This window comes from Cebidichthys violaceus, unplaced genomic scaffold (genome assembly GCF_023349555.1).
Source record: "Cebidichthys violaceus isolate CVI_PGR_0920_01 unplaced genomic scaffold, fCebVio1.0.p SCAF_4, whole genome shotgun sequence".
Taxonomy (NCBI): domain Eukaryota; kingdom Metazoa; phylum Chordata; class Actinopteri; order Perciformes; family Stichaeidae; genus Cebidichthys; species Cebidichthys violaceus.
In genome coordinates, this window is record NW_027176594.1 from 15,224,132 (window position 1) to 15,244,522 (window position 20,391).

General features: G+C 45.1%; 1 protein-coding gene across 10 annotated transcripts in view; it reads right to left on the reverse strand.

Annotated features, from left to right (window-relative positions):
- The window catches only part of nfixa (nuclear factor I/Xa), a 112,379-nt gene that overhangs the window by 76,737 nt on the left and 15,251 nt on the right, over positions 1 to 20,391 (reverse strand). Inside the window, exon 1 of one of the 10 annotated variants that reach the window (XM_068727756.1) lies at positions 42 to 861. The exons of the other annotated variants lie outside the window; for them this stretch is intronic. Within the exon in view, the coding sequence (XP_068583857.1) occupies positions 42 to 44 (3 nt within the window). The 5' untranslated portion in view covers positions 45 to 861. Of the gene's footprint in view, positions 1 to 41; positions 862 to 20,391 lie in introns of those variants that run through there. 10 annotated transcript variants of the gene reach the window in all.

Genomic DNA, 20,391 nt, shown 5'->3' on the forward strand with positions numbered 1-20,391 from the left:
ATCACAAGACATATATAAAACAAGAATAACATGGTAGTTACCATTTTGCTCTCTCATCATAAATTCACCCGCCGATTGCAAAGAAACTTAAATGGGAGGACAAACAACTGGATTGTTGAATCAAAATGTGCTGAAGTAATGCTGCGTATATTCGAAAACAAAAGACTGAGTAAAAAAATTAAAAATAAGCAAAATAAGAAGTTGAGAAACTGTCCAATAAAAGCAGCGGGGGGGAAAAAAGCTGAGAAAGAGGAGGCAGGCCAAGGGGGCGCAGTGTAATAACAGCACAGGAACACAGGAGGTACTGTAGCAGGAGAGGTGCTGTTCAAGAGCACAACAGAAGGAGAGTGGAGAGAAGTTCAGCAATCTCTCTGTCTAAAAGGAGCTAAAAAAATAAAAATAGAGCTGGACTTGCACGAACAAAACAAAACAGATATTGCAGCAAAAAAGGATAAAATTATCAAAAACTTAAACAAGCCTCTTTGTTTGCAAAAATATGTAGCAAAAACGATCTTGACAAAAAAACAACAACAGCAAAATGCTTGGCAAAGCGGCGCGTGCTATTGGTTCAATTCTGTGGGATCTGCATGAGACTCACGGAGAGGGAGAGAGAGAGCTGGACAAGGGGGGTGCGGACGGAGGAGAAGAAGAAGAAGAAGAAGAAGAAGAAGAAAAAAACAAAACAAAACAAGAGGACCGAATCAATGTTGGAAGAGTGTGCACGACCGCTGGCAAACCCGAGTGCAGCTTCTTTTTTCCCCCTCTTTCTCTCCAACTCTGTCTCTCTCTTCCTCTCCACTTTCCTTCTCTAACCATTGACTGAGTCTGTGCCAACATGCAGAGGGCCCACCTATTTGGCACCGAAGCTCAAACAGCCCAGCCAATACGCACGCTCCCACCGCTGAAAGGGAGGGAAGAGAGGGATGGCAGAGGGAGAAGCAAAGCAGTGGGGGGGGTGGATGGTTGGTGGCTGGTAGTGGAGAGAGAGAGCGAGAGAGAGAGAGAGAGAAGAGAGGGAGGGGGAAAGACGGGGACTGTGTGTGGTGCAGGCAGAAGGCACGTCATTAGCCAAACAGACAAGTTCCAATCTAGTGCAAAGGCAAAGTCCAGAGGATATTAATTTTACATGCATCCAATCCAGACAGCGCCTGCCTTCTAAAGCCCCCCCCCCAACACATCGCCTTCGTCACCAGCGTGGTCACAGCCATCCCAACAAACCAGCTCGCTCTCCAACTGCACCCCCACCCAGCCCCACCCCCTCCAGAAACACCCCTCTCTCTCTCTCTCTCTCTCTCTCTCTCTCTCTCTCTCTCTCTCTCTCTCTGCTCGCATTACACCACCTTGGCATGGGATGGCATGAGAAAACACAGGCCCAAAATCCCACTAGACCCTGAGACCAGCAGCTGCTCCTGGATTTACCACACAAACAAAGAGAGGAGGGGGAAGAAAATGCCCCCCCACCCCCTCCACCAAAAAATACCATCCAAAAACATGCTCTCCTGTTTCAAAATGCACTCTCACATCCAAACTGGCCCTTTCTCTCCCTCTCTTTTTTTTGTTTTTTTGTTACTCCACTTTAAAAGCCCCAACAGCACAGGCACAGAAACACATTAAAAGTTTCTGTTACCAAATTAGAGAGCAATCCCGTTTGTGGGTGATTCAGTGGACAATGACGGCTGAAAATGCTGTGGTGGACAGCTTCATGTAAGAAGCCTATACATGTTAAGCTGTTTAACAAGGCGAGGCAAGCGGATATTAAAACCGTCTAAAACAGGCTATACCGCTTCCCTGTAATTCACAAAGCCTTTCCTAATGCTTTCACATTCAGATACACTGGTCTTTGGAATAGCCAAAAAGAATTATAGTTTCCTCCTGCAGGCGGTAAATTGCCCATATTTTCATTGCATTGCATTATAAAGTACACAATGGCACATGATTGGGATTGAGCAGCGGAAAGTGAGAGAGCAAAGGGCTGTATAGCTGCCCTGGCAAGCACATTGTCTCATCCTCATTGGCTGACCCACATGACCTCAGAGGGACAAGCTGTGCCCATTGCACCATGGGAGAAATATCTGAGGGACAAAGGCTCTCACCCGGGATCAGTTTAATATAATCTGATGCATGTATGAAATACATAGGAACCCCTCCTTCCATTAGAAGTGCATTTAAATGTCATTCTTCCAACAAAAAAAAAAATGCTCATCTATGCTGTCCAAATTAGTCCACAGGGCTCATAGGAAATATAGAGACATTGTCAAAACTGGAATCTCGGCAATGGGCAGCCACAAAAAGCTAACTTGTCATGTGGCAAAGTTGAGGGCCCGGACATTTGATTGTGGGTGGAAGCCCTCTGCTGTGCAATGGAACAGGCTGTCTGTGTGAACACCCTACAAAGGCCAGAGTCCTCTGGTTGGCTCCCAGGTCCATCAGATTTAGCCTGGCCTGCTCCCTCTGTCAGCGTCTGACAGAGGAGCCGCAGCCTGGATGACTGGCTGGTCCACTGACTGGCTGGCAAGCTGGCTGTTCGGTTGGCTGAGAGGCTACGTGACTGGCTGGGTGAATGACTGGTTGGCTAACCGGGTGGGTAGCTAGCCGGTTAGCTGGCTGCCTGGCTGGGGAGCAGGGAGCGGGGAGGGGGGGGGGGGGCTCGCAGCCCCATCTGGACCAGGCCGAGCCGGGCCGGGTGCCGATTGTTCATGCTAACATACGCCTGCCTCACACAGCCGCACCGAACACGTGAAAAATGTGGGAATGAGAGAAGATGGCGGAGGCAAGAAGAAAAAAAAAATATGGGCAAAAGGAACATGAGGAGATGGAATTAAAGAGGCTGCGCGTGTTTGTTTTTGAAGAACAATGATGGAGGTGCGTTTGTCGCTTATTTGAAAAGACTGAAGGGATCTGGACTTTTTGATAAATGGGCCGCAGACAAAGAAAAGGAGTGATATGTGCCAAGTATTACAGTTACTTCCTGTAATATCATCATGCCATTACTGACAAGCAAAATGATAATAACCAAGATCACTATCAGGGAAATCCAAACCTCTCCTTTGTCTATTCAACACATTTGCTTTTGTAGTTCCTACCCTGCGACATATTTTCAGTAACATAACTCTTCTTGACTCTTTCTATATCAGAGGCTGGAAAACAGACAGAAACCTATTATAATACTATAGGAGTATTCCATATTATTACTATTTGTATGAAATGTGTAAAAAAAAAAAAAAAACCTTTTTGAAATCACTTAGTTAAATCCACTGCCAGGCCTATTATGATCAGAAACTGGACCAAACACAACATTATACACAACAGCATAACACAGGCATTGAGGTCTGTGCACAATTTGCAGTTAAGGCAAGATCTTTTATGATTTTGGCCAAGAAATGAGTCTGTGTGGCACCCTACTATTTAATGCGTCCATTTCTTATTATATTTTTTTGACATTTTCAAACCCACATTTCCTTCAGCTCATTAGAGATGGTTTCTCCTGTTTGCCCAGAGTTCTTCGGGGCAGAACGACGGGTGGCAGTTAGTTGGGGCCTTGGCCACTGGTCTCTTTAGGTGTCTGCTCGGCAATAATTTGAGCGAGGGCTCATCTTATCTCTGCATGCCACGCTCTGTCTCTCAGAAAAAAACCACGACCTTTGTTCGCCAGGCTGGGCAAGACAATCTCCCCTCCTGCCCCGACAGAGTAAAACTCAGAGAGCAGGAGAGAAACGAAAAAGCCACCTCAGGTTTCGTTAACAAGGCCAAGCTTGGAGCAGCAGCAACTGCCAAAAACACATGACAAAAGAAACCCCCTAAAAACTGTAAGTGTTGTATTCAAGATTTGTATGGTTATTAAACAACAAAACAGAGATAAGAAAAAGAGTGCTTGGTGCAGTTTTACCCACTACACCACTTTGTCATGCTAGGCTGCCTGTTAAGAATGTCCTAAATGTTCTACAGCTAAAAACAGGATGTGGCTGTGAAATGAGGCCTAAAAACGTAAAGAAGTAAAATGTCACCAAAATCCAGGTTTTAAGCAGAGGGCATATCCTATCGTTGAAAATTGGCTGCTTTGTTTATTTCAGAACTATGTAAACACCAATACATATATTTTATAAAGGTTTTGACTGGAGGAGTTAACTTATCCGTGTCACGCAGCTATGGGGGCGCACACCAAAACCCCTCCGCGAGGCCGGTCCTCTACCTTAAAACGGCCTGCACCCTGCGTCTCTACATTTATAAAACAATATAAAAATGAATAATCTCAGCTTGAAAAGATAGAAACCTACCTCGTTCGCCGTGGTCAGCGGGTAATTATAATCCTCCCAACAGCGGCGCAACGTTAGTTTTGGCTAATAGCGGCAGTCTTTTAGGCTTATTACGGCCGTCTTTCTCCCTCTGTTAACCTTTAGCGGAAGGCGTTGTTAACCTCCGTCCGTCTGAGTGTAAGTAATTCTTTGCATTTTACGTTCGTTAAAACGCCAACATGTCTCGTTGTCGACAGTACAACTGCTCTAAATACCAAATATGTCTACATCTAATGTCCCTCTTCCCCACGGAGAGAACACTGAACTTGAGCTCATCTGCCTTCCGCCTCGGTCTCGTGCGGCCTACGTTAAACAAAAGCGGTCAAAATAAATAGTAAAAGTCGAAATAGAATTAAAATGAGGCGGATGTGTCGTAGTAGAGCCAATGAATAAAAACAGTGTGAAAGTATGACCTCAGTGAAGGCAAACACTCGCCAGAGTAAACACATATGTTACATTATGCAGCTTTCCCCCATAAGTCAGTGCAGATGTATTAATGTAGCTTTTTTTTTTTTAGAGAGAGAGAGACTATTAACACCTTTGTGCGAAGAAAAAAGGACTATTCGTTCCCGTCTCTGGGCTATTTGCATACAATCAATTTTAACAACCGTAAATCGGCCCTGTTTCCCACACTGCTGTCAACAGCTCTAATAAGCAAATTACCTTTGAAGATTTGTGATATTAATCTTAGGTATACAGATGAATGCCACAGGGCTTACATCTGCATAGGACACTTAAAAGGAAGATCAGGTCATACATTTACTTGATGCCACATCCTGCAGGGTGAGGACGACTTGGTTCTAAGTCAACAGGTATTAAATGTGTTGTCCCTGGGCATGTGGCATTGGATTAACAACATGAAGTTCGCTCTTTTTATTTTCTTCCTTTTAAGTGTTCAATTGTGACTGCAACAAATTAAAAATGAATGCAGTAGAAGTAATACATCAAGACAAAATTTTATTAAATTAGGTCCATGAGCCTCACAACAGGTCTCATTTAAATCAGAATAATAAATGCACCCAATTCACATTTCCAATTTATATTATAGTATATTATATTATATTTTTTTACCATCAACATGATCTCAAATAATTTAAATTCTATAAAAATGGTAGTTTAAAATTTAAACTAGCTGGTTTAAAAAATAAAAAATTCTGACAAACAGAAATTAGGATACTTAACTATTATAATTGTTAATTATAAAAGTGAATTAATAAACGCCACTGTAATGTCCTGAAAATGTATATATTATATATATGGACGTTATTTAATAAAAAATTCTGACTCATGCATACGTTTCATATTTGCAGTTTAATACGAAAATTCAGAACATTTGAGTCATAATCATCTAAAATTCCTGTTCCATTGTAAATACATGTACATAACTTGTAATATATATATTATATATATATTATATATATTTCATGTAATATTCTATATTAAATAACATTAATAATCAATTGATTTGACCAAATATTTGCTGAAAGAATAAGAAACACTGGGACATAAAAAAGCTTTTGCCTTTTCAATATTTTAATTAAGCAACATCTTTACATAAAATTAAATTACTAAATAGAGAAAATCTACACTTAATTTAAATTTTTAAAAATGTGCTAGAAGGAAAGAAGAAAATTGTATTTGTCTGACACACAAGTCTTTTGTTACTATTCAGGTTGATCCTGTAAGATACGGTTGGGAAACACACACACACACACACACACACACACACACAGAGACAGAGAGAGAGAAAGCTGATGAAGGTTACAGCATGTCACAACGTGTCACGACTGGAATGTCACTTTGACATCTGCTGTGCTAAATCACATATTGACAAGTACTGTGGTGATGTAAAGGAAAGACTGTTAGAGATCTAAGCTGTTTTCCCTGTGTGTGTGTGTGTGTGTGTGTGTGTGTGTGTGTGTGTGTGTGCTCTGACTACTCTAGGTGGTCTGGAATAATTAGCATTAAACTGTTTGCACTTTGTATATAAATCAAAAGTTGTTTTTTTAATCTTGCTTCATTATTCTAAACTTTACATAAAACCGATGTTGAACCATTTCTCATGCAGTACAGGCATGATGCCATTTCTGTCAATTCTGTTAAAAGAAAAGAAAAAGGAAGTAGAAGAGAAAAACAAAGTTGCTTTGGCTTGAGTGAAGTTTCCATATTTGTATTAGGAGTGCAGGAGAAGTAAAGGTGCTCAGCAGGCCTGACTAGTGGAGAGAAGCACCCTGTCATTAGGGGGCGATGGGTTAGTCACCCCACAATCCTCAGGGATATGAAATAATTACGGACAAGTTGACACAAACTACCATTTCCTTGGAAACTCTCATGACACAGAAAAAAATGAAGTGCCCTTTTTTTCTCTTCCCCTTTCATTCACTTTTCCGAGCCCACACACATGCATTCACACACACAGAGCCACATTATTCTTCTTAAAAATGTCCTCAGCGCTGCCAGTCCTCCTATTTCCACCCAGCTCAAAACCTTTTCATCCATTCATCTACACCCCCTGGAAGAGGAGGAAAAAAAAAAGTTCTCTCTCTGCTCTCTTTCCTCCCAATCAGCACAGATTGATGTGTAAAGTGTGTCTGCGCATCGTTTGTAATTACGCCTGTTTACACACTGAAGCATTACTATGTGTGAAAGTCTGGAAGCCATTTGTGGCATGAGGCTTGCGAGGGGAAAGACAGAGCGAGCAAGCTTTAAACAGCTCCAGAGACACAAGGACTGATAGCAAGCTGGGGCTTCTGACATGACTGCAGACCAGGGTAATATTATACTCAAATATGCTTTCACGTTTGTGCGATGGATTTGTCCGCGCAGACTGCTTCAGCCTCAAATGTGAGCACATCAAAGATAAAATCGAGGGCTCTTTATGGTTCTATTTTGGTATCCAGAATTTATTCAGCCAGGGTTTACTTGAGGTTTGTGTGGTTTTTCTACGACTCTGGCCCATCTGCATGAATTTCACCTTATACACTTAATTATAAACGTAACTTCAACCCCACAAGTGAGTTATAGTCCCCCTTTTATATGCTGAAAATATGTGAGCCGAATTCAATTTGGACGACTTCAAAATACATTTTGCGATGATTAAACGGTTAAATATATTTGCGGGGTTTTTTTGGCTTTGAGTTGGTGAGCGGAATTCAAAACTCATACAGAGCGTACGCCAAAATGTACAGTGGGGACTGCAAAATAGGGCTGTGCGAAACACTATACATTTACTCCTTTCAATGCTAAACTGGATGTTCATCTTGATAGCAGCGCCGTCAATTAGAAAGAATGTTTCCCTTAAGGGGATGATGTTATCGTGGTATAAATAAAACTGGGCAAGATTATAGATTTCAAACTAAATTAGGAGATTCTGGCAAAGAATGATCTAATAAAACCACGTCAACATGGAGCTGCAGCTAGATGGGGCAGTATAGGATTACATGCACGCTAAGTGAATGCATATAGACTACTGCATGTGTGTTTACACTGCCGAGGGTTCTGCAGCGTCGCCATGGCAAGCACACACACACACACACACGCATAAACGGACTAACACACACACACACACGTAACTGTTGGTGTGGCATTTTCCGAGAGGACGTCGGAGCAAAACTGAGAGTACAGCGTTTCCCCTCGACAAGGGCGGCCATTCCTGATAAGGTCAAGTGGGCAGTGTGATACTTGGAGTGTGCGTGTGTGTGTGTGTGTGTGTGTGTGTGTGTGTGTGTGTGTGTGTGTGTGTGTGTGTCTGTTCAGGGTGATAGCAGCAGCTTTCTGCTTCAGTCACATAGCGTCCCTCTCGCATGTTCTGTCTCACCCCCCCAAAACCACGGCTGCTGCACACACCTAACAGCGTTCCAGTCGGCGCATGGCAGCGGCCGCTCGCTGGCTACGCCGAGGCCCTGCCTCCAGCTGCAGAGGGGGCTTTGAGCCTCGCGGTGAGCAAATACAGCAGGAATCAAGCAGATAATGAAACCCGATACTCGCCTCCCTCCCATGCCCTCGCTGCGACGGCGGCCAAGGCCTGCGTCTCCTCGCAGCACAAGAGATGCACTATTGAGAGACTTTCTCTCGCACACTCTTTCGCCTCACTCCCCCCTTCTCCCCCACCCCACCCTTCATTCTTTTATTCCTCCCCGGTCCTCGTTCTGCCAGTCGGCAAGGCGAGATGCCAACCTCTCTCTCCCCAAAAGCCGGGCAGAGTGCCCTCACCCTTTATGCAAATGCTTCACCACTTGCCCGACTCACACATTCATTCTACCCCTTCCCCCTCACCACCACCATCACCTACTCCTCCATTCCTTCTTTTATTTCTTTTACCTCTTACTCTGCAACCCTTCTCTCTCTCTCTCTCTCTCTCTCTCTCTCTCTGTGTCTCCCTCCAACACTTTTTTTTCTCCCTTTTCCTGTGCTCCATATTGTCATTGCACTTCAGCCATCCCTCTCTCTATCTCTATCCATCTCCTCGCATCTCTCACTCTGCTCCCCCTCACTCCTTTCACGGTGGAGCTCCCCTCCTCTTCTCGCTGCCCCTCTCTCTCTCTCTCTCTCTCTCTCTCTCTCTCACATACAGCTTGACTCACCCAGACTCAAACTTGTGCACTCGTTCCTCGGCCATTGCCAGACAGACAAGAGCAGAAACTCCCCTCACCCTCTCTCTCTCTTTCTCTCTCCTTTTCTTCTATCTCTTTCCCTCTCACACACACACACAAACACACACACAGACTCATTGACTGGTGCTTCCCTTAAAGGCAAAGCATATTGTCTATAAATTACACTTTTTATTTAACTGTCGCAGTTTCTATAATCATGATATCATCTGTCGACGTTTAGTGTTAAATGTATAATTTGCAAGAAGCCAGTTGGCACGTTTATCCATACCTTCACTGTGAATTTATTCCCTATTTTTTGCGTGATTGATTGCTTCCTTTATTGTTGAGCAGGGAGGCAGTGAAGCGCACCAACACTCCTTTCACGCAGGATTATAAAAGTAAAAAATACAAGAGTTGCAGTCACGTTTAGCCATTTACGTACGGCGGGATATCTATTGTTCCAACGTTGCGGAGCAAAGCTAATTCACGAGCTGTGGGCGAAGCGGATCTGATTGCAATCTTGCCGATAGAAGGATTAATAACCACAAGATGAGATTCTGTGACACATGGCTTTATGACACCCTTTTAGAACCTACTGTTGCAACTCGTAACTCTGTGGTTTTCTGCAGACGTGGCTGTTTTCTTAGTTCCCTAAAGAGGTGACATTTGTTGGGACACAACAGAATTATTGATGGGGTTTAATTTATCAAATTACTTCAGTCAAATCTCCATAAGTCATTTAACCTCCATATAGTTCCATGTTCAAAAATAAAAGTGGCTTAATCTGTGACCTTCTAAAAACCTCAAACGAATAAAAGCGAGTGCTCGATAAGAAAAATAACAGAACATCTCAGCCTGCTCACCACAATTTATCGTTTAAAATTACAGCGCCGCAAATGGGTTGTGCTACTTTGTCGATGGGCAGCCGACCCGTTTACATTAGCATCCTATTTCCGCACCAGCGAGCGCCCTATCAAGAACACTGAAGCTTGCGGATTTAACTCTGCTTATCGTGTGAGCTGGAGTTTGGCCCCTTTGCTGAGTTGGCGCTGCGAGGGTTAAACGGTGCCCGCTCCCTGTGGCATGATATGAGCTGGGCCTTTGCCTGTGCACTCTGCCTTGTCTGCGCTGCAAGTTGGTAGTGTCAGGGGTTAAGAGTGGGTGGCTACTCCGATAGGATGCCACTCTGATCCCGGCGGGGTTATAAGGTGTCCGCTCCAAATGGCGTTCTCGGAGCCGGGTCTTAATCTCCGGTACGCTTGACAGAGTTTGGGTTAAAGCGCAGCAGCGACTCTGAGGGGGGTTAAAGGTCGCTCTGCACATTTTGAGTGGCATTCCCTGTAGGGCAAGCACCATGCCAGGCGGGAAAAGACACAGAGGCCACATGCGAGGCGAGAGACAAAGAGCCCTGTAACAACCACACGTAAACACACGGGGACAAACACACACAACTAAATAATTTCTGAAAATTGTATCCTCCAAAACCATATTTTCCTATTTTTTTAAAAGTTGTGTCCTCCAACAAAGCAAGGGGACAGACAGGCAGACACACAGTGCAGACGGGCGCCTCAGGGAGAGAGTGTGCGCAGTTATCTCCTCCGTGACCACGCGTGTTGACTTCCCCGGCCTAAACTAGCGCCTCGCACAGACCTCAGGAGCACCACAGCACCACAGGCAGACAGCCATAAGTACATGTCCTCAGAGGGGACATAAAACGTAGGGAGCCCACCTCGATAAAAAAGGAACCTCAAAATGTGTGAGAGAAGGGCACTTATCTTAACTCTCATTTCTTCAGTACAACAGCTATAACTATAACATTTAAACAACAACAGTATATGCTTATGAGTGACGACTTAATAGCTTTTATTTGGTGAATTGATAGTTTGTGTTGTATATTGGCCCTAGTTACCTTGAAATCCCTCGCCATCATGCTGAGAAATGAAAGTGTAACATTGTATGTGTGACCAAATGTTCCCTTGCAGGCCTTGCTATTTTTGTTAACATACTGCTGAGCGCCTCGCGGTTCACTCTATGCGCATGCGTTTTTGCAGGAGCGCCCTGAACTCCTCGAGTTAAAAAAAACATTTAAACTTAGCGTTTTTCCTCATTGTGGTGACTTTTGCTGGACATCCTGAGCTACAGCACTTTACCAACCGTTACAGTGATCTGTAGGCAAAGCACTGCGCTAATTTAAATTTAAACTGTACTTTTAACTATTAGACAGCATACAGTTTATGGTTTGTGTTAAGCTAACGCTAGCAGCAGGTGGTTGCCTAGCAACAATAAAAGATTTTTTTTAAAAGACACAGCAAACTGCAAAAATCACTGTTGTCTCATTGATGAAGAAAAAAAAAAAAGCATTTCCTAACTGCACTAAATCCACTTGTGCCGTGTCGTTTTTGCAGCGAATAGTACAGTGTTTATCGACTCTGGGCCGGTATGAAATACCAGTCAGTCTCCATTTATAAACATGTGATTGTATGAAAAGATAGTATCACAGAAAAGGGAGCCAGAAGGAGAGCGAGCTGGACGGAAAGCAGCAAGAGCTGCCACGTCAGATGCTGCTGAGGCTTCTTGGCTGTCAGACTGAAACACACACACGCGGTGTGGTCTGCACACGCACACATCCACTCGAAACGCAGACACACACACACACACACACACACACATACAAAAGGGTTTGCCTTTGCAGTGCTGTTCAGGGAGTAGGAGTCATCAGCCAAGCCTGACACCCATGCTCAGTGTAGCCATCACCGCTGTCTCTCTGTGAGTCAACATGGATGGAGCCGCTCCATCAACAACACACACAGGCCCTAATAATAAAACCAGCAAATCCCTCTCACTCCAGTCTGCCTGCCACACGCCAGAGAGGGCATGCCCCCAAACCATCCCCCCCATCTGATCATTTCCTGTTCGGACTGCTACTGGATTTACACTTATCATTTGGTTATACTCTTTAAGCGTTTGAATACACATTTTGTCTTCTGAATATCAATACAGCATTTGAGCGCTTACAAACAATCATTTTCTAAACCGTCACAACCGAATGGCTAACAGTGCTGTATGCAAAACCTGAATTGATTCACACGCACAAAGAAGAACCTCATATAGGGAAATGTTGTGGGCAATATTGAAGCTCTTCGGCTGCCCAAAAAACAAAAACTAAAATAAATCAGATGCAAAATTGGATTTGGCCGCGTCTTTATTTAGGCTGGCTTTCCAATTCCTGGAGAAATTGCATTATTGAATACAACAACTCCCATTGTTTCGGCTTTTTGTGTTTCCAGAGAGGAAAAATCTAAACGGGAACGCTCAATCTGAAGGGAGAGAAAAGCTCTTGCTGCAGAGATTTGATTCTCCAGATAGCACTTGGCACCATTTGCCTCCTTTAAGTACTGTAATATGGTTATGATACATTAGCATTCCTTCACATCACCGTAGAAACCCGATGCGTGTGTATCAGGCATTTTTTCTGTCGGAGAAGAAGCGGAGGGAGGAAGGGAGGAGGGAGAGGAGGGTGGCGGTTTAGAAGATGTAGAGTCAGGTGAAGGATTACCATTAAGAGGCCATGAGGGAGTAAGAAGTCGCCCGATGAGCAGCATTCCAGCGGACAAAGCCGAGCGAGTCGTGGAACTGTTTTAGATAGTGCGCTGTTCTCAGGCGAGGCAGACAGGGAGTTAGTAAAGTGGCTTTTAAGCTCACCAAATCCAACATATCCCAGATAAGACTGTGGCTCTTCCTGAGGGGAACGAAAAGAGAGGAGCAGCGCACGGGGGGGGGGGGGCTGGAAAAGAATGAGGTAGAATAGGAGAAAGAGACGGTGGAAGTAAAAGACGTATTGAAGGAGAGCTGAGGGATGGGGAGAGAGGGAGACAGAGAAAAACAGGCGGAGATAAGATATTTTTTAAAAAGGCAAAAGAGAGAGGGGAGGTTTTGAGAAAGAGTTGGAAAGAGAAGAAAAAAAAGACAGGAATGAAGTGTAAGGAAAGTGAGAGCATATTGTCAGATGGGAGCACATGTGAGCTCTGGTGTTGGTTGATCCCATCTCATGAACCCGGAGACACTGAGCAGCCCTGCCTGCCTCTCCAGCAGGATTTTATCACCTGCGTGAAAGAACACACACCGGCCAGAATCATCAATCTCTGCTCTGCTCACTAGTCTCATGAGGGGAACCTGTGCAGGCCTTTAATGCACTCTTTAGTGTTATCGTGGTGTTTTGGATATTGTTTCGGCAACAAAGTCATAATGCAGAGGTACCGGAATCCCTAGACACACACACACACACACACACACACACACACACACATGCAGGGAAACACTGCCTCAAAACACTGCCTTGTTTTGTATTTTATTTTATTTTCTGTCTAAAAAAATGTCATTATGAGATGCTTATTTGACGTTATTTTTATTTCGCTTAGTTTACGTACTTATTTTAAACAAGATTGGGAGCATTTCTGACGCCTCTCAACAGCTCTCTACATGGCAATGGCTGAGCCGGCAGCTGGGAGCTAACGGTGCTAGCAACAAAAGTGCCGTCAGAGTTAACAGTGTTTACCTAAAGGGGGGAACCGGATGGTGGATGCAACGCTTTTGTGACAAAACAGCCGTATGAGCGCAGTGCAGAGCCTGTGAGCTAGAGACTCGGATAACAACACTCGGGTAGAACAAGCATCAGTATGTGACGAGATGGGGTGAGAACGTATACTCAGACCCGTTTCATTCGTCTCAGTTAGACTCACCTGCACAGCTGCCTCTGTCATTTAGTTTCAATTATTTTGCTCTTTCATGTCCCCAATGTTGTCCGCCTTCTGCACACAAACCACAGCCTGGTACATGCACGCGCGTGAAACGACAGCAGACAGGTGCACACCCACAGGCCCACAGGAGAGCAGAGAGTCAACAAACAAGGGTCAGCTTTTAATCATCCCTAGTTTGTTTGTTTAGCAGTGGTCAGGTTTTTAACTTATAAACCTCCCAGACTCCATTTAAAAAAAATCCCTCCTTTTAGACTCTGCAGAGAGCGTTCAAACAGTATTAATTCCTCTTGCTCCGGGAAAAGGCCGTCCCTTTTCCCGGAGCAATCCATAACATCTGAATATAAAAATAAATATGAAGCGCGGCCGCGCTCTCAACCACCAAAGTGAGGAGGGAAAAAAACCTGCCGGGAAGTTTGACGGCAGTGTGTGTTTTTCCTCTGCTTCACCGGGCGTCCCGGGACGACATGTTTCTCTGCGTAGTCACTCTCACTGTGTTGCGTCCTACTACAATCTTTTCCTCATTCTTTCCTCTTCTTTTAAAAACATCTCTTTATTGAGCCTCACTTTCTGTCTTCTGTATCACCACCCTTGCCCCCCCCCCCCCCCCTCTCTCTCTCTGCTGGACGCCCCTGTGCCAGTTAACTCACCACAAGCCAGAGGGAGGACCGCAAGAATGCTTAAATCAGCATAATTAGGCCTGTGTGTACTTTAAACACACACATTTCCCCCAAAGCCTGGACCCCTGCCACCCGTACACCGCTGTGTGCGCAGCCACGGCCCGTCTCTCTGAGTCAATAAACACAAACATATCAGCGGTCTGCCTCGCACACGTTCACACAACACACACACACAAATACATATGCAGTACATGAGGTGAAAAATTATACTGTATCCCTCTGCCACCCAACTTTTTTACTGAAGCTTTACCTCCCTCATACAGCTGCCTGCCCCCCCCCCATTCCAAACCACCATCACCACACTAACACAGTTTGACCCTCTGCACTGTGTAGCTGCAGGGTGAGGTAAGTAAATGAAGAATGATGAATGGGGGGGGGGGGGTTCTGTGCACATTTGTTGAGGAAAATTTCCACAAGCGAGCCAGTAAAAAAATAAATACAAATGAAGCACAAGCATGAGCTAAAACAATGGCAGGGATCTCAGTTGAGTTTGTGGTTTTGTCCCACACACATCTGCATGTATTTTTAGGTTTCACTGGTGCATTAACAAACAAATGCCTCCCAGCGAATCCAGGGGGTGCTCTGGACTGCATGTGGAGATTATCAGTAGTCATTACAGACCATTTAATAATAATCACCGGCGTTTAAAACAAATCCGACCGAGCGTGCGATACTCAGATGGCCAATATTACTGTCTGACTGGATCGTATTAGATTAACTGATTCGACAATGTCATTTAGATTATCACGCAGGGATCCACACACATACTTTTTTTGTGCGGCTCGACATACTGCATACTCGGTGTGAGGTAAGAGCCATTACAGAGAGGACACACAGGAACCCACAGCATCGAAATACTACTTTAAAAAGACAGCGGCCTACAATAAAAGGCGTCCAACAAAAACATTACACTCAAACACTCAAAGCTCCCGAAGAGGCTTCAGGTGCACGGACGCCGATACGAACTCTGCGCCAAACGCATCGAAGCTACAATCCTGGTGAAAATAGAAAAGATCGAAGAGGTGTTCCCAACACGAGAGGCCCGTTAGCGACATTCTAAGGATACACCTGGAGAACAATGTTACTTATGCCGCTGGCTTTGGAAGCACTGTGGCGCTGCCATGGAGCTTATATATCATTCAAGCAAAACATGATGTTAATTTGATTTCTATTTTTAAACATCTGTCGCCTCTAAAACGGACACATTTTATATGGCCTCTGCTTTCTTTCCTGATGAAAAGTGATGCGAAAAGTGATGCGAAAAGTGATGCGAAAAATGATGCGAAAAGTGATGCGAAAAGTGATGCGAACGTCACACTCTTGTCTGCTCCGGGAAAATATTTTGCCGGCAGCATTTGATCAAAGTGGTGTGATACTGTTTATACAAGGTTGCACACTGAAAACTAGTTACAAAGAAAACACTCTGTGTATGTCTCGCTCTCTCGCTCCTCTATGTTTGTCTGTCCCTGTCTCACACACACACACACACACACACACACACACACACACACACACACACACAGAGGCACTCATTTCTGTGTTTGTGCTCTCACACAGCTGTGGATCTTGCGCAGGGTTCAACCAAGGTAAAGATATGGTATATTACGCAATGGCTTATAGATTTTTCCACCCCTGGCGGGCTGCCAGTGCTTTCAATGGGAGGGAGTGGGAGAGAGAGAGAGAGAGAGAGAGAGAGAGAGAGAGAGAGAGAGAGAGAGAAATAGAGAGCGAGAGAGAGAGAGAGAGAGAGAGAGGGGATCAGAGCGCAGCAGACTTTGTTCCACAAGTCTGACTCACTAACTGGATTCGCTGGCTACTTTGCCGGGACTACAGGCCTCCATGACCGGTAGTTTAACTTGAGGAAATAGGGCTGAACAGAAGCATGCAAGTGCGTGTCACTCGATCGCACTGGGATTAAAGATTGTTGGTGCTTGTGCGTCAGGTATCAGATACATCTGTTAGGTCTGGTGGATATTTCAGCTATCACTCGTACCACTCAGGCGATGTGGACTGCTGCTGCTCTATATTGGTCTGCCTCTGTCTCACACACACACACACACACACACACACACAGCACAAGCAAAAAATAAATGACCTTATAGTCCGTTCAACACGGTGGGGTGTCGTGGCTATACAGTCTGCCCTTTGTATTTCCGTCACCTACACTTTAAAGGGAAAGTTCACCCTAAAATAAAAAATACACCCTTTTCCTCTTACCTGCAGTGCTATTTATCAATCTAGATTGTTTTGGTGTGAGTCGCACAGTTTTGTAGATATCGGCTGTGAAGATGTCTGCTTTCTCTCTAATATAATGGGACTATATGGCGCTCGGCTTGTGGGGCTCAAAGAGCCGAAAAATATATATATAAATACATTTGAAAAACTTAACAGCAATGTCTCTTTCCAGAAATCATCTCCAAAACTAGGCAACTCACACCAAAACAATCAAGATCGATAAATAGCACTACAGGTGAGAGGAACAATACATATTTAGGGGATTTTGGGGTGAACTGTCCCAGACACAGCAAACACCTCGGTTAAGCTGCAAACGTGGAAGTTACTGCTTTTTAGCTGCAATATTCTTAAGCGGCACGGAAACACATTTGACAAAGCTAAACAGCCGTCAGCCTCCGACGTTGCGGTGTGAAATTGCACAAATAAACGCCTTTGACGCGAACAACAAAAAACTCTAATGTGCATGCATGACAGACATTTCGTTCGGAGACTACTTCCAAAACGAGACTTGGAAGAGTCGGCAAGAGCAGCTCAATCTGTTTTGAATCAGACGCTCGCCTGTCGGGGACGATCAATCCGACTGCTTTCTTTCTTGATTTACTCACAGAGTACGTGACGTGCATATGTTAATGAAACTTGGGCTTCTCATATCAGTCGTGTCCATATTTCTCCCGCCTGGATTAAGAAGGCAGACGCACTGTTCACACGCAAGGCGCGGGGATTGCATTCACGGAGCCGATTTGGCCTAGATCTTGCACGCCAAGGTTTCCCCCTACTCTTTTAATTGGGCCCTTGATGCTCGACATAGGGTGTACTTCCTCTAATTAGCTATATCTATAGCGTATGGGAGGGTGTATGAATGCATGCATGTGTAAAATCCTCTTTTGAGCAACTCCAAACTAACTAAGAGCTTTAATTTCACGCTAGACTGCATTGTCCCATTCAGTGGGGTTACCCCCACAGAAAAAAAAGAAAAAGCCTCTGAGAAAATCAAAACGAGCGAAAAACACACCAACGGGCGACGGAGGAGGGGGATGGAGACAGAGAAAGAGAGAGGGGGGGGGGGGGGGGGGGATGGAGACAAACAACAACAACAAGAACAACCACGGCTCATCCTGGAACAATGCGGATCTCTCGCTAACCGTTACTTCTCTTTTAAAGGGAGCTAATTGAGGAGGTGGAGGGGAGCGGTGGAGGAAGAGGAGTGGGATGAAGGTGAAGGGGAGTCTGTCCCCGGCAGCTGCAGGAGGAACGCAGCTCTTTGGCGCTGTGTGTCTTTCTCGCGCCCCTCAATTCCAGCGTCTCATCGCTCGCTGGCAGACTGAAGTCTCTTCACTGTGAATGATAGCTGTCGCACCTTTGACTCTCAAACCTGAGAAAACGGGGGTGACGTGCAATTATCGGTCAATCGCACCTGATTCTTACCCCCTGCCAAAACTATTAAATTATATTCGGTAGAGAGCATTGCATCAACTATTTATTTTTTTGTTGAGAACTTTCTACTCTCGTTAAGAGCTGTTGTGAGCATCAGCACACTGAAGTGATTCAGCTGCTGCTCCTCCACCACATGTCCGTCTATCTGTCTATAACATACGTGAGTGTTCAGCCTGATTTCAGATGAGTGTGTGTTATCGCTTGTGTGTGTGTGAGTGTGTGTGTGTGCGTGTGTGTGTATGTGTGTGTGTGTACATGCGTGTGCCGTGTGGCACGGTAAACCAAACTATATCACAGAGCAACATAAGAGCGCTATAGGCGCCGCCTGCCTCCACCGGCCACAGATCAGCTTAAACCTAATCCACACTAGGAGCCAGAGGACAAGGGGGTGGTGTGTGTGTGTGTGTGTGTGTGTGTGTGTGTGTGTGTGGGGGGGGGGGGGGGGGGGGGGGGGGGGGTTACACATATTCACATGGACACACACATATCTGACACAAACACACCAACACACACCAATCCATCCAGGGGACAACCACCTATTACCCTGTTGTGCCAAGTGCCTCGGTTAAGCATGATGAATCCATTTTCTCTGGGCGGTCAGGAAGACTGCGCAGATAAGGGATGAGCCGAGCACCACGGTGCTGGATTTAACTCACCTCCAAGACCACATTCACACACACACACACACACACACACACACACACACACACATAGAGGCAGAGGAGGACAGTCCGCAAGCTATCTTAGGGTTTTGCTCAGGGGGCCTTACAGGCGCTGGCATATAGCGTAATTTTCAAAATGCTACAAGCAAAACTAATATTTTCATTTGTGCACACCGGCAGACAAGCATGATTTCAAATATTTGAACTAGAAATCAACTTGATTTATAGCTTATTCAAAACCTCCCACAAATACAAGTTTTTTTGTTTGTCCCTCTCTCCATGTAATCAAAATGTATTCAGATGCTGCTTAACTGACGTGGACATGTTGTGCCATTTTCCCACTTCCCTGCACTCCGTCCTCCGTCCTCCATCCTCCATCCTCCATCCTCCGTCCTCCGTCCCTGCCTACCAGCTTTCACTCACGGGGGCCAAGCAGTGTAAGGTGGACCTGGTCTGCCTCCAGCAGAAGGGATGAATAAGTAAAAAGAACACAATGTACCCCTGGGTTCTGACTGCAACCCACTGCTGGGCCCGCCTGTCGTCCTGGCACAGTCGGCGGGGCCACTTTTAACCCCTGCCTACGGTCCACTATACGGCAGACCTCTTCTCTGCTGCCTGTGCTGTGCCTGCCGACTAGCTCTGTGTGAGCAGGATTAATGTGTGTGTGTGTGTGTGTGTGTGTGTGGTGCAAAGTGATGCCAGCAAGGCTTTTGTATGTTACCAGATCGTGCAGGCCCACCTCGGCTTACACCAGCACCACGGACGACGCCGTCCGGTCCCGGTGAAACCGGAACCGAGGGCTGACGCAGGAGAGCCACCGGCCCCAAACAGGGCAGCGGTAAGGAACATGCACACACACACACACACACACACACACGCACAGCTGAAGGCCTGGTGGGGACTCAGGCCTTGAATGTTGAGTTTTTTCTGAATAGACTGAAACTGCTTGCGTGGGCTTTACACATATTGCCACACAGACTTTATGCATCCTCCGTTTGTATCGTTTAGTTGAGATGATAAGTGCCTTTATCTCCATCACCAAAGATACTGACTACAAAACCTCCACTTTTTATTTTTTGGTTTCCGTTGCTATGGCTATATGGCATGGCTACAGTATGTATAGTTTTCAATGCATGCTTTCAAGTGCTTTGCCAATCTGCACAAGGCTGAGTGAATTTCAAGGACTTATTTGATCTCCAAATCTTGATGAAAAAATGAAAAAAACACGTTAGAACTGTAAATAATTGGACATGAAGCTCTCATATGAGCAAGAATCGAGCAAGCGAATAAAAGTTTTTTTTTTGTTTTTGCGTGTGTGATCTGAAATAGTTAAACGAGTCTCGCGCGCAGTGTTAACGCATCTCTCGAGTTCGCAGCAAAGCTTCTCGAAAGTTGGCAGTGTTTGTGAGACGGCTCCGCGGTCCTACATTAGCAGCCCGCCTCTCGTTTGGATGAGCGGGACTTAACTGGAGTCTGAAATAATTGATTTCATAAAAACGCAGCGCATAAAAGTTTGAATTCAACGACGCCTCCGCGACCTTCAAAGCGCGGTAAAACTTTAATGAGCAAATGCGTATCCGTCACAGGGATGGGAAACAATGCCACGTAGACAATAAATAAATAAATAAAAACTCTCGGTGCTGTTTGGCAACCACTTTTTTGGGCTGATCGGGTCCGTCACCTACCGGACCGTTCCAGCAAAGCTTTTACCAGCATTAATAATACATTGTAGATTGTTTACA